This window comes from Bactrocera tryoni, chromosome 5 (genome assembly GCF_016617805.1).
Source record: "Bactrocera tryoni isolate S06 chromosome 5, CSIRO_BtryS06_freeze2, whole genome shotgun sequence".
In the NCBI taxonomy this organism is placed as follows: Eukaryota; Metazoa; Arthropoda; class Insecta; order Diptera; family Tephritidae; genus Bactrocera; species Bactrocera tryoni.
Window position 1 is genome coordinate 51,722,035 of NC_052503.1, and position 14,602 is coordinate 51,736,636.

The window sequence follows — 14,602 nt, forward strand, 5'->3', positions numbered from 1 at the left end:
ATGCTAACTATCGCATGAGACAATCTGCCCAATTTATTTCCATTGGGAAACATGCCGACTATATTTCTGTGGATAACCATACCTTTGTTAACCGTAATCAAGCAAACTCGGTCGGCTTCACAAAATTTACCGAGAGCAGCTTCACCGCACTCGCCATTCTTACGGACGTAATCGTTGGCGAAGGTCAATTCTGCAATGTGATCGCAGCTGCTACCGGTCGCTTCATCCCGGCTGGAAAAATAGTGGAACTCCGCTTCAATTTTCTAGACGCAGTAGCTGTTTTAGCACGAAGGTGGTTACACTGCAAAAACCATTTTCAACGTAAATGAAACCGGTCTTTTTTGGAAAAAAATGCCTAAAAGAATTTTTATTGCACGTGAAGAGAAAACTTTTCCAGGTTTTAGAGCCGCTAACGATCGGTTCACCGTGATGGTTTTTGCTGGAGATTGTAAATTGAAACCTCACTTAGTTTATCGTTCAGAAATCCAAGGGTCTTAAAAAATAAATCCAAAACGGGTTTGCCTGTCATTTGGAGGTCTAGTGACAACTTCTAACTTTGAAAACTGGTTTGGCTATCATTTTATTTTTAAAGTCAAACGTTACTGCCAATAAAAGAAATCCCATTTAAAGTGATGCTACCATTGCAATACATGTTTAGTGAAAATTGCACTAATTTTACTTTTCCGTCGTTTGAAATTTTTAATACAAAAGGTGGAAAGCTGTCAACCGTTATCGCCCGATCTACAATTCGGTATGTCAATTTCAAAATATTTAACTATATCTTGAAAAGGTTCGCAATCTATCTATAACGTTTCAAATTATTATCGCGATACTGTATCACAATCAATAAAATTGAACGTGTAGGTGATGCCTTACTCGGAAAATAAAGAAGTTGCGAAATTACAGAAAACATACATGTTTTGTTTTTTTTTTGTTTTATAGTGTGAAACTACCAAAAAAATGTTCGGGATATTAAATCTTGTGGCAAATAGAAAGAAATATGCCGAGAATTTTAGAATTGGTAAATTTTTTAGCCAAGAGACCGGAAAGACTATTCATGGCCATACTCCCAACAACCTCGAGAAACGTTTTTTGGTATGGAGCGGGAAATATAAGTCCATTGAAGAAGTACCATCTTTCGTTAGGTAACAATACAGATAGCTGTAAAGAGTATCTTACTTATAATGTCGAAAGTCGTTGATAAATTTATGACAAATTGAAAACAGACCTATTAATAATAGTGTTATGATATCCTTATTGTATAAGTATACATGCCTTATGATTATTTAGTAATCAGTGAGATGAACACAAAAATCATAAACCCAAAATAAAGCAAGACGTAAGGGCAAACTTTAGAAAAGCATCGCATATAGACAATAAGGCTTGGATTTACAATAGCATCCCTCGATTTCGGGGTTAAAATGGGTATGTACGGGTAGAGGAGGTCGTGTAGATCAAGAAATGGGGATGCTTTTCTAAAATTTACCCACTAAATAATAATTGAAGGCCCAAAAATTACCACGCCCCAAGCAGAAAATAAAGTGTCTTGCAGTATCATAAACGGGTAAAATTTAGAATAGCATCCCCGAAATTCGGGGATAAAATGGGTATCAGTGGAAAGGTGACGCTCTCCAGATCACGAAAATATATATATATAGTTGCCGGTGACTTATAGTTTTAAAGATATTTGCATTTAAAGTTGAAAAATTGACAACTTTTACATTGATAATTTGTATATTATGAGTAACATTTTCACTTATATTATGCACTTTTCACTTACTAACACTTCACTATAACGTTTCTGTATATTAATTTTTTTAATATTTGTTGTAAATAAAGCTTTATTTTAATTTTTTTTATTTTAGTTACAATTCTCTGCATTTGCACAATAAGAAAAGGGTTGCCATGGTTATTTTTTTTGGAGCGCGGCGCCGCCCCCAAAATCAAAATCCTCCAAATAAAAAATCGCGGCGATTTTAAACCATATTTCAATGTATTTCACACAGAAAAAGGGAATTCTATACTCAATATAATATCTAAAGATGAAGTTCACGAGATATTTTATGTTTAATGGTTTCACGAATATTTAATAGGTAAATTAAAGAAAATGCAATACATGTTATATCAATCAGTTTAACAGTCCTGTACATTTCCTGGTTCGTTGGTATATGTACCCTTTCGAACTCGGCTTATTTTCATTTTTTGGGCTCGTTTCGATGGTAAGTACACCCGGCGGTCTGGTTGGCAATCTACAATTGCTTCCCAATAATTTGGGAAGGCGCCAGTGAAGATGATGTACTCAAATCCTTTACTTTGTTGTTCGCCTGTGCCACAGATACTTGATGGGCCTTTGGATCATGATTATGGGCAGTAGGAGCGCGTTGTATTACATGATCGCCACTATTTTCTTTTGTCACAACAACACTTTTACACATTAGGGATTTTCTTTGCGCACACGACCAGCGGAACTCTTTCTTCTTTTCATTTTTGGAATGAAAATGGTAATCAAAACCATCCAAAAATATTTTATTACTTCCTTTGTTTGACACAGTAACGACGGCTTCCATTTTCTTTAAATTTAAATATTATTTAACACGATATTTAATCAAAAATGTAACTACAATTTTAATCACAATTACACGTAATGTGATAAATAATATGAAAAAATGAATATGGTAAAATAATTGTAGAAAAGGTAACGGTACTATTTGTATTTTAAGTCATACATATGTACATATCGTCACCTGAAATGAAAAAAAACGTAACAACATTTTCGGAAAATTACAGTGGCATGAATGAAACACGACATAAAATGGAACATGAGTGAAAAAAATTTGTAATATTGGTTAAAACTGGGTTATATCTGAGCGCAGAACCTGAAAATGTTGGACATATGTAATATTATGTTTGTAATTTGAAGTAGTGAATCATAATCACTAAGACACTCAATTTCGAATTTTTTGATGATACGTTATTTTGCATTTCAGGTGACGATATATGTTATATTATGCTCTGATTTTCTATATTCTTTTGTTTTCTACTCGATAACAATGCTGCTGAAAACCAAAGTTTTCTTGTCTCTTGCATATATTGTTAATTTTGCCAACCTTTGTTGCATGCAGCAATAGCTCAGTGGTTAGAGTCTGCAGCTATAATGCAAGGGTTTTGGGTTTTTTAAATACTATTTTTTTTTTAGCTTTTTAGTCGCTAAATTGATGAAATAATTATTTTTTTCCCTCTAAATCCGTCATGCGTTCTCGTCTATATCTATATATTGTCATATATGGGTACATATATATGTAACTACGAATTAAAACTCAACTAAATAGCGGTTTTACTATTTTTTAGATGACCTCTAATAATATTTAATAAAAATAAAAAAACGGGGATTTAGTGTTTGGGGATTTTGTGACACTGCCTAAAAAAAGGTGGGGATTTCGTGTTAGGGGATTTTAATTTTGGGGATTATGTGTTTGGGTTTTTTTTTTTCAACTGGGGATTTTGTGTTTGGGGATTTTGTGGCACTCCCTTTTCCGTTCTTCCTTTTTGCTATTTTGCGCCAATTAGAGATTCCAAGTCCAAGTCCTCCTCCACCTGGTCTTTCCAACGGAGTGAAAGTTGTCCTCTGCTTTCCCCGGCGGGTACTGCATCGAACACTTTCAGAGCTTGAGTGTTTTCGTCCATTCGGGCGACCTAAAAGCAAAGCCGCTGTCCCTCGTATAGCTCATCGTTACATCGAATGCTATACTCGCCTCACTTGCGTGAACTTCTACACAAGATTCCATTTTCCACCGTTTGGTTAAGATTCGAGATTAAGTAACTGTTTGCGAAACTATTAATATATGTTGCACAAGTGCACTTGAAATCACCAAAACAACGAGTGATCTATTGCTTTTAACATTGTTGATACCATTTACGGCAATGAAAGTTTTGAACTTAAATAGCATCGTCACGACATAACGACGACCTTCTTCTTCTTTATTGGCGTAGACACCGCTTCCTCTGCTTCCCCCGGCGGGTACTGCGTCGAATACTTTCAGAGCTGGAGTGTTCCATTCGGACAACATGACCTAGTCAGCGTAGCCGCTGTCTTTAAATTCGCTGAACTATGTCAATGTGGTCGTATATCTCGTACAGCTTAACGTTCCATCGAATGCGATATTCGCCGTGACCAACGCGCAAAGGCCCATAAATCTTTCGCAGAACTTTTCTCTCGAAAACTCGCAACGTCGATTCATCAGTTGTTGTCATCGTCCAGACCTCTGCACCATATAGCAGGACGGGAATTATGAGTGAATTATAGAGTTTGGTTTTTGTTCGTCGAGAGAGGACTTTGCTTCTCAATTGCCTACTCAGTCCGAAGTAGCACCTGTTGGCATAAGTTTTCCTACTTGGGATTTCTAGGCTGACATTGTTGGTGGTGTTTACGCAGGTTCCAAAATAGACGAAGTTATCTACGACTTCAAAGTTGTGACTGTCAACAGTGACGTGAGAGCCAAGTCGCGAGTGCGACGACCGTTTGTTTGATGACAGGAGATATTTCCTCTTGCCCTCGTTCACTGCCAGACCCATTTGCATTGCTTCTTTGTCCAGTCTGGAGAAAGCAGTACTAACGGTTCGGAGAGGTCCTTCCCGATCCTGACGGAGCTTTTCGTGTTGCTCAACGTCAGTTTACACAGCCGTCACCATACGCTTACATAATTATAATTTTGTGATTAATAGAAATAAATATTTTAGCTTATATTATTAAGTACTTTGTACTTCTATGAATAATAAATGATATATTTATAACGAGTTAATGTATTAGCAAAAACTTAAATATATCTTTATACAAAATGTGTAAAATAGTAGAATCATTTTGTAAAATTTTATAAAATAGCATATCCTGAACGTAAATACAAAAAGAAAGCCAATAATAATTCATTACAATAGGCACAAATATATTACAGGAATATGGAACATTTTTGTTGCACTCATTGCCATATGACTTGGTTTTCATGCATTTGCCATTATTGTCTTCTCCTGCATTATTGTTTCAAATTTTACATTAGCTGCTCGCTGTGCTTATATGAATTGATTTTTTCGTTGAAACAAAACATTGCAGTGTGTTGCTTTTACCCAGAAGAAAATGTCGGAGACCCCATAAATTACGATCAATTTACAAATGATCAGCGTGACGAGCTGAGTTGGTTTAGCCATATCTGTCCGACAGTCTGTATATACGCGAACTAGTCCCTCAGCTTTTCAGATATCGATCTGAAATTTTAACCGTGGCAATTTCTGCCCAAGAAGCTGCTCATTTGTCGCTTCTTGTGAACTAAACTTTTTTATTTGACAAGATACCCTCGTGAAATCTGTCATGGATTATTTTCTAAGTTATCGGCACAACCTTCGAATAAATTTTTCGGATCGTACCACTATATTTGCCATGTTGACAGGTCGTCGATAAGCTTTTAACTTTCGCCCGAAATCAGAAACGCCAAGTACAGGGTTACCCACTCGAAGTGTTACCTATTCAAACGACTACATATAATTTTTTAGTTTGATAATATTTTTATTGATTTCAATGACAAAAATGTATGAAAATAATCAAAAATTTAGAATCCATTCACTTTAGCTCGATATGGCCACCTTTTGCCTTGACTATGACCCTCAAACGGTCAAAAAACGAGTTGCATGCTGCACGAATGTGAGCTTGTGGTATTTTGGCCCATTCACGTACAATCGCTTTCTTGAGCGCATCCATACTGGTGTATTTTTTAGTCCGCACCTTGCTCTCTAAAATGGACCAGATGGAAAAGTCCATCGGATTTGCGTCTGGTGAATTCGAAAGCCAAAGGACCATAAATCTTTCGCAGAATTTTTCTCTCGAAAACTCGTAACTTCGACTCATCGGTTGCTGTCATCGCCCAAGCCTCTGCACCATATAGCAGGACGGGAATTATGAGTGACTTATAGAGTTTGGTTTTTGTTTGTCGAGAGAGGACTTTGCTTCTCAATTGCCTACTCAGTCCGAAGTAGCACCTGTTGGCAAGAGTTACCCTGCGTTGGATTTCTAGGCTGACATTGTTGGTGGTGTTTACGCAGGTTCCAAAATAGACGAAGTTATCTACGACTTCAAAGTTATGACTGTCAACAGTGACGTGAGAGCCAAGTCGCGAGTGCGACGACTGTTTGTTTGATGACAGGATATATTTCGTTTTGCCCTCGTTCACTGCCAGACCCATTTTCTGTGCTTCCTTGTCCAGCCTGGAGAAAACAGAACTAACGGATATCAATATCATCGGCATACGCCAGCAGCTGTACACTCTTATAGAAGATGGTACATTCTCTATTTAGTTCTGCAGCTCGAACTATTTTCTCCAGAAGCAGGTTGAAAAAGTCGCACGATAGGGAGTCGCCTTGTCTGAAACCTCGTTTGGTATCGAACGGTTCGGAGAGGTCCTTCCCGATCCTGACGGAGCTTTTGGTGTTACTCAACGTCATTTTAAACAGCCGTATTAGTTTTGCGGGGATACCAATTTCAGACATCGCGGCACAAAGGCAGCTCCTTTTCGTGCTGTCGAAAGCAGCTTTGAAAACGACAAAGAGGTGGTGTGTGTCGATTCTTCTTTCACGGGTCTTTTCCATGATTTGGCGCATGGTGAATATCTGGTCGGTTGTTGATTTTCCAGGTCTGAAGCCACACTGATAAGGTCCAATCAGTTTGTTGACGGTGGGCTTTAATCTTTCACACAATACGCTCGATAGAACCTTATATGCGATGTTGAGGAGGCTAATCCCACGGTAGTTGGCGCAGATTGTGGGGTCTCCTTTTTTATGGATTGGGCATAGCACACTTAAATTCCAATCGTTGGGAATGCTTTCGTCCGACCATATTTTACAAAGAAGCTGATGCATGCTCCTTATCAGTTCTTCGCCGCCGTGTTTGAATAGCTCGGCCGGCAAGCCGTCGGCCCCTGCCGCTTTGGTGTTCTTGAGGCGGGCGATTGCTATTCGAACTTCTTCACGGTCGGGCAATGGAACGTCTGCTCCATCGTCATCGATTGGGGAATCGGGTTCGCCTTCTCCTGGCGTTATGCGTTTACTGCCGTTCAGCAGGCTGTAGAAGTGTTCCCTCCATAATTTAAGTATGCTCTGGGCATCGGTCACTAGATCACCTTTGGGGGTTCTACAAGAGTATGCTCCGGTCTTGAAATCTTCTGTAAGCCGCCGCATTTTTTCGTAGAATTTTCGAGCATTACCCCTGTCGGCCAGCTTATCAAACTCTTCGTACTCACGCATTTCAGCCTCTTTCTTTTTCTGTCTACAAACGCGTCTCGCTTCTCTCTTCAACTCTCGGTATCTATCCCATCCCGCACGTGTTGTGGTCGATCGTAACCTTGCGAGGTAGGTAGTCTGTTTTCTCTCCGCTGCGACACGGCACTCCTCGTCGTACCAGCTGTTCTTTTGCACTTTTCGAAAACCAATGGTTTCGGTTACAGCTGAACGTAAGGAATTTGAAATGCCATCCCACAGTTCCCTTATACCGAGTTGTTGATGAGTGCTCTCAGAGAGCAGGAGTGCAAGCCGAGTAGAAAATCGTTCGGCTGTCTGTTGTGATGGCAGCTTTTCGACGTCGAACCTTCTTTGTGTTTGTTGGCGTGTGTTTTTTGCTGCACAGAGGCGGGTGCGAATCTTGGCTGCAACAAGATAGTGATCCGAGTCGATGTTAGGACCTCGGAGCGCACGCACATCTAAAACACTGGAGACGTGTCTTCCGCCTATCACAACATGATCGATCTGGTTGGCAGTTTTTGATCTGGAGACAGCCAGGTAGCTTGATGAATTTTTTTATGCTGGAATCTAGTACTACAGATTTGGGGATGTTTCGTCGTGGAGGCTGAATTTACCGACCGTAGTGCCAAAGATACCTTCTTTACCCACCCTGGCGTTAAAGTCGCCAAGCACGATTTTGACATCGTGGCGGGGGCAGCTCTCATAAGTGCGCTCCAAGCACTCATAAAAGACATCTTTGGTCACATCGTCCTTCTCTTCCGTCGGGGCGTGGGCGCAAATCAGCGATATGTTGAAGAACCTCGCTTTGATGCGGATTGTGGCTAGACGTTCATTCACCGGAGTGAATGATAGTACTCGGCGACAGAGTCTCTCTCCCACCACGAATCCAACACCAAACTTGCGATCCTTTATATGGCCACTGTAGTAAATGTCACAAGGACCTACTCGTATCTGTCCTTGTCCCGTCCATCGCATTTCATGGACGGCGGTGATGTCAGCCTTTATTTTTGCGAGAACATCAACCAGCTGGGCAGCGGCACCTTCCCAATTAAGGGTCCGGACATTCCAGGTGCATGCCCTCAAATCGTAGTCCTTATTTCGTTTGCCATGGTCGTCATCAAAAGGGGGGTCGTCCTCCGAGGCTGTGGTTTCTTTGTCATTGGTACTGATTTTTACGTGGCGGGTCCCAAACCCAGCGCACAACCCTATGTAGGGGATGTTTCGCCTTCTCACATTAGCTCGCCCTCGAACGGATGTTCTTAGGCTACCCAGAGGATACTTGGTCAAAGACCGGAAGTAGTGAACTGCTTGAGCCATGTGTAAAAGAATCGTTTCTAGCCACTCCCAAGTGAATGGCAATCAGATAACTTTCCTCACTTGCGTGAACTTCTATACATGACTCCATGCTCCAATCATTGGCTCCTAATGTATATGTTATACAGAGAAGGCATCAGATGAAATTCAAAATAGCGTTATATTGGAAGAAGGCGTGGTTGTGAACCGATTGCACCCATATTTCGTACATGTCATCAGGGTGTTAAGAAAATATTATATACCGAATTTCATTGCCATTGGTCAAGTAGTTCCTGAGATATGGTTTTTGGTCCTATTTCCAATTTAAAAAAAAACCTGGGTGCAGCTTCCTTCTGCCTTTTCTTCTGTAAAATTTAGTGTTTCTGACGTTTTTTTTAGTCGGTTAACGCACTTTTAGTGATTTTCAACATAACCTTTGTATGGGAGGTGGGCGTGGTTATTATCCGATTTCTTCCATTTTTGAACTGTATATGGAAATGCCTGAAGGAGGTTGACATAGCTATAGTAGTTTCCGAGATATGTACAAAAAACTTAGTAGGGGGCGGGGCCACACCCACTTTTCCAAAAAAATTACGTCCAAATATGCCCCTTCTTAATGCGATCCTTTGTGCCAAATTTCACTTTAATATCTTTATTTATGGCTTAGTTATGACACTTTATAGGTTTTCGGTTTTCGCCATTTTGTGGGCGTGGTAGTGGGCCGATTTTGCCCATCTTCTGAACTTAACTTTCTTATGGAGCCAAGAAATACGTATATCAAGTTTCATCATGATATCTCAAATTTTTCCTCAAGTTACAGCTTGCACGGACGGACGGAGAGACAGACATGCGGATTTCAACTCTACTCGTCACCCTGATTACTTTGGTATATATAACCCTATATCTGACTCTTTTAGGTTTAGGACTTACAAACAACCGTTATGTGAACAAAACTATAATACTCTCCTTAGCAACTTCGTTGCGAGAGTATAAAAACCCTGAAATGTGGGAAATAACACCATTTTAGTATTAGAGTTTAGTTATACTATTAATGTATAATGCATGTAAATAATTTTTTATATATTTGCGATATTAATGAATTAATGAATTTTCATAGTTTATATTTTAATACATACTTTAAATTTTATTTGTAGTAATGATGTAATGGAGCGTTCCCGTAATAAGGTCCGAATTCGGGTGGCAAATATCATGATGGCGCTTACGGTATTGGGTTGCTGCCTTATGGTTTACAGTGGTAAACAAGCTGCAAAAAGTGGCGATTCTGTAGTCAAACAAAATCTCGATTGGCACACAAAATATAATGAAGAATCAAAAAAAGCTTAGGTTTTCAGTAATCATGTTTGGTTTTATGTAATGAAATATAATAAATAATCAATTGTAAATGTTTTAAAATACATATTTACATAAAGTAGTTAATTATTCTCTATACATTTTATGTTGTTTCTTTTTTATGTACTTTGTACGAAGTGTTTGCTTTACTGGTATCTTATTAAAACTTTATCATTATTTCTGCATAAATTGAACTTACGCCTGCTAATTGGTTGGTAAAATCTTAAAAACATGAGATATTAATTTATGTTTTTATTATTATTATTTTTTTTTTTTGAAAGTTCAATTTTTATCATGCTTTCGGTTGTAGACATTAATATCATTGACTGACGGTAGCGTTAAACCGGATTAACTGCGTTATTGGGAATTTGAAAAACAGCTATCAGTGTTGCTTGATTTTCTTTCACAATAGATTAGAATTTTCCATTTTAACAATGTTGCCAACGAAAATACGGTTAATTCTCTAAAATTTCGAGGATTAAATGGGAGTTAGCAACAGAGTTATCTTCACTAACTCCCGAATTAATTCGAAGTAATGCAGTCAATGCTATATTGATGCAGTTTTAAAAATAACGTGTTGATATGTTTTTGTAATAAAAAAATTGTTTCCTCCGCGTACAACCGCAACGTTATCTAGCTATCCATTTTCATTGAAAATATTATCAAAATGGTAATCAGCTGTTTACGAGAATTTTAAACTCAGCTGCTGTCTGTCACCTACAAATTTGGATCTGATTAAGTGCGCAGTTAATCCGGATTACGCTGCCGTCTGTCAAGGCTAGACAAAACTAGTTGTGAGATCGCATACCTTAACGTCACTATTTGTGCAAGGTCTCCTATCGAGATCTTAATTGGTGCTTGCTTTACATACTGTAAAATGAAAGATTCAGAGGAAAATCAAAATTGAAAAACGAGGTAATGTTATACACCAAGTTTGGTTGAAATTGGTCAAGAAGTACCTAAGATGCAGGATTTCACTAGAAATTGTGCTTTTTAAACTATTGCATTCTCAAAAGTTGCTAATTTCCAAAACGAAATGGGAAAATCTGCAGTACAACTTTTCACTAAAGGGTCAATAAATGTATAGCTTACTTTTTATTAGTTAGTACGAGTATTCTTCTTATAAGAATTGGAATTATTGTTGTCTACGCAAACATTAAAAGGGCTTTTATTGTGATGCAGTAAATAGTGGTTACGCTGTACAGTTTGCACTGCTGATTGTATGCTCACTGACGAGTTTGATAGCAAAATTATTGATTTCTATTAGAAATCTTTAAAAAAAGAATGCTAGGTGTAAAAATAAGAAATTTATTAATTGCGAACAACTTTAAAGTCGAACGGATTATTCTAAAAGTAATCTATTCTTCGTCTATGTTATAAAATTAATAAAATCCCAAAATGTAATAAAACAAAAATATTAAATTTATATTTAAATACAATATACTTATATTTAATTATAATGACATGTTCTGACCGACACTTAACCACGTGATGTAGACTGTTGAGTAGATTCTTCATTTCACATACAATGGAAAAGTCAAAGATATTCTCCGTTGGATTTCGAGGCTGACATTTTTGTTGTTGTTATTACTGGTTCCATGATAAATGAAATAATTTACTACTTCGAAAATATGACTGTCAACAGTGACGTGGGAGCCAAGTCGAGACTGCGACTACTCTTTGTTTGAAGACAGGAGATATTTCGTCCTGTTCGTTCTTTCGTTCACTACCAGACCCATTTGCTTTGCTTCCGTACCCATTCTGGAGAAAGCAGAATTAACCGCACGGTTGTTCAGGCCAATGATAGCAATATCATCGGCGTACGCCAGCAGCTGTGCACTCTTACAGAAGATGGTAACTTCTCTATTGAGTTCTGCAGCTCGAATTATTTTATTTTCTCTAAGAATAAATTGAAGAAGACGCACCAAATCGAGTCACCTTGTCTGAAACTTCGTATCGTACGACTCATAGAGTTCCTTTCCGATCCAGCCGCTTCGAACGCTTCTTTAACTCAAAAACAGAAAATTGCGGGTGCAACTGAGGCATCATTATAAATTCTTGGAAACGATGCTGTCTTAGTGTCAACTGCGCATTGTAATTGTTTTCTTTGCATTGATGCCTTCAGATAAAAGTGCCAATGCGAAATAGACAATTGAAAAAAATAATATTGAAACGGATTTCTCTATAAATCGTCTTATGGCTAATTAGTTCTTAATACGGAAGCACTCTAACTAGCAGTGTGTTTGCTGTACAATCCGAGCCTAGATCATATATACTAGATCATTAACAAAACTTTGCCATTAGAACATTCTGGCAATTACCAATTTCGTTGCCTAGTTAATACTATCAATTTATCATCAATTCTATTAAATTCTCGGTGGTCGTCACAATATATTAAAAAATATAAAACAGAAAACTACAAAAGGGCAGCAAACAGCTGTATGTGATGTTGGCGGAAAACCAAAATTGGAAACAGTGCTAAATTTAGATCAGCTTTTTTATATGGTTGTGGTTATAACACCTATAACTGAATTTTTACTGGCGTATGTGAACATAGTATAAAAAGAGAAGTAGATATTTATTGGCTGTGGAGACGCGGAATAATATCTCTGATAATAGCTCAGGACTCTTAAAAAGTGGCGCCAATATAACTAATTCCCGTAAATTTATTAATAATAAAATGGATATATCCGGTATGTCTTATTTGTGTTTTTATTTGTATGTCGTTTATATGTTGCTGTTTCTATCATGTAGTTGGTTCATCAACAACTCAAAATGGTGCAAGCGGAGGTGGCGCTGCGGCTGAAGTAATAAAGAAAGTATTTAAATAAATAAATTCAACGATTATTTGTTTATATATGTTTTAGGGTATAGCTCCTGTTTTTATTAAACAAATCTTATATTCGCCTGAGGGGAATTTTAGCCTGTATGGGATAACTTTTGGAATGGTATCATGTGTATGCATCGTTCGTTCTATTGATGTGTCTTCTACAAAAATTACATATTCCTTGGAGGACCATTCAGGTCAGATAGAAGCACATTACTGGCTAGAAGAAGGTGACTCAACCAAAGCTCCTGACATTATGCTCAATCATTATGTCAAGCTGTTTGGTAGTGTAAGGACACAAGGCTCACAGAAAATGTTAATGATTTTTAAAATGATTGCAATAATGAATTCTAACGAAGTTTGTACTCATGTATTGGAAGTGCTGAATGCTAGGTATAAGTCTGAAGAATTCGCTAGTAAAGCAAGTGATACGTACGCTACAAATGTTGATTCGATGAACTTTAACTCCAAGACTAGTGGAGATGATTCTCTTGGTTTGGAAGGAAAACAGCTGGCAGTTTTACAAGCCGTTAAGAACAATATAAGTACGGAAGGTATCAGCCGCAAAGAATTGCAACAAAAATTTAATCATATCAGTGGAAATGAACTAAAGTAAGTTTTCGATCAATAGTATATGTAATGATATTAATTATACATTTTTCAGCTCCCTTATCGAGTTTTTGATATCAGAAGGTCATATATATTCCAGTTTCGATGCAGACCATTTTGTTAGTTCGGAGTAATTTTGTAAATACTTACAATTTAATAAATTTAAAAATATTTAATTTAAAATACCATTTAGTAGTGTGATGTGAGATAATACTATTACGATGAACCAAAGAAATTGGTTAGGGTGCCTGAAAAGGGACACCCAAAGCCGAGCCAAACACTGATTTAAAAACAGCGCTGTTTATTCTTAGGTGGATGAGAAATTCCACGCTGAATTTCGCTCGTATTTACTAATATACTGTTTCGTTCTGTTTCTTGATCGTAACAGTTTCTTTTAACTTCAATGGATTTAGTTCGAATATAAGTTCTGATGGATTAGGGAATTCCAGTCATAAGTTTTCCTTTAAAAATATTAAAACCGGGTATTCTAAATATTGTTCTACCAATTCCTTGTAAGAAAAATATGAAACTTGGCTTTTCTTTGGTCATTATGGAAATTATTTAGGAAAAATATTAATAGGAAATGTAAAAAAGGACTATCAAATTATTTTAATATGTTATATAAGTAAGGTGCACAAAATTATTAAGGTCGTTTACAATTTGGGAGTATTAAAATAATCTACTATTCTACAGCTCTTGAGAAATATCATCTCAAGTTTAAAACATGTCAAATTCAGATCATAACTGCTCTAGCTCTCAGTTACCGAAAAAGGGGACTTTTTACCGGAAATAACAGCCAATCTCAGATATATTATTGCAATTCGGCGAAAGTCAATAACAATAAACACACATATACGTGACATAATTACATTTAACAAGGACATATCTAAATTATTTTAAGAACTTTGCTTATTGATTACGAAATAAAACCAGTTTTACTAAATTTGTTGATGGCTTACGAAATAAAACGGGTTTTTGTATAAAAAATAAACACTTTAATAATGTAAACATTTGCATTATTTAATATTTATTATAGTATTCTTTATGAAGTTTGATGTGTAGCTTAAATGCTAACTAGCAAGCAGGCAATAAATAGACACTCAACAGGGAACACGGTTAATATCATCTGCCTGGTTTAATAGGAATAAAAGGAAACGAAAAGGCTACCCTAGACCATTCAGTACCTTCAAGAGTTGTTTGTAGAAGAGGAACATCTCATGTCTTGGAACTCTAGCCACACCGAGC

The 14,602-nt window shown here is 37.3% G+C and overlaps 2 protein-coding genes across 2 annotated transcripts; both read left to right on the forward strand.

Annotated features, from left to right (window-relative positions):
• Positions 1-870: 870 nt before the first annotated feature.
• Positions 871-10,008, forward strand: LOC120778826 (UPF0389 protein CG9231). Its single transcript, XM_040110835.1, has 2 exons — positions 871-1,145; positions 9,726-10,008. Exons 1-2 carry the CDS (start codon positions 961-963, stop codon positions 9,913-9,915), a joined length of 375 nt encoding a protein of 124 aa, XP_039966769.1. The 5' UTR covers positions 871-960; the 3' UTR covers positions 9,916-10,008.
• Positions 10,009-12,504: 2,496 nt separating this feature from the next.
• On the forward strand, positions 12,505-13,649 carry LOC120778824 (replication protein A 32 kDa subunit). Its single transcript, XM_040110833.1, has 4 exons — positions 12,505-12,614; positions 12,676-12,728; positions 12,789-13,360; positions 13,413-13,649. The coding sequence occupies exons 1-4, from the start codon at positions 12,602-12,604 to the stop codon at positions 13,489-13,491; spliced, it is 717 nt and encodes a 238-aa protein (XP_039966767.1). The 5' UTR covers positions 12,505-12,601; the 3' UTR covers positions 13,492-13,649.
• The last annotated feature ends 953 nt before the right edge of the window (positions 13,650-14,602 follow it).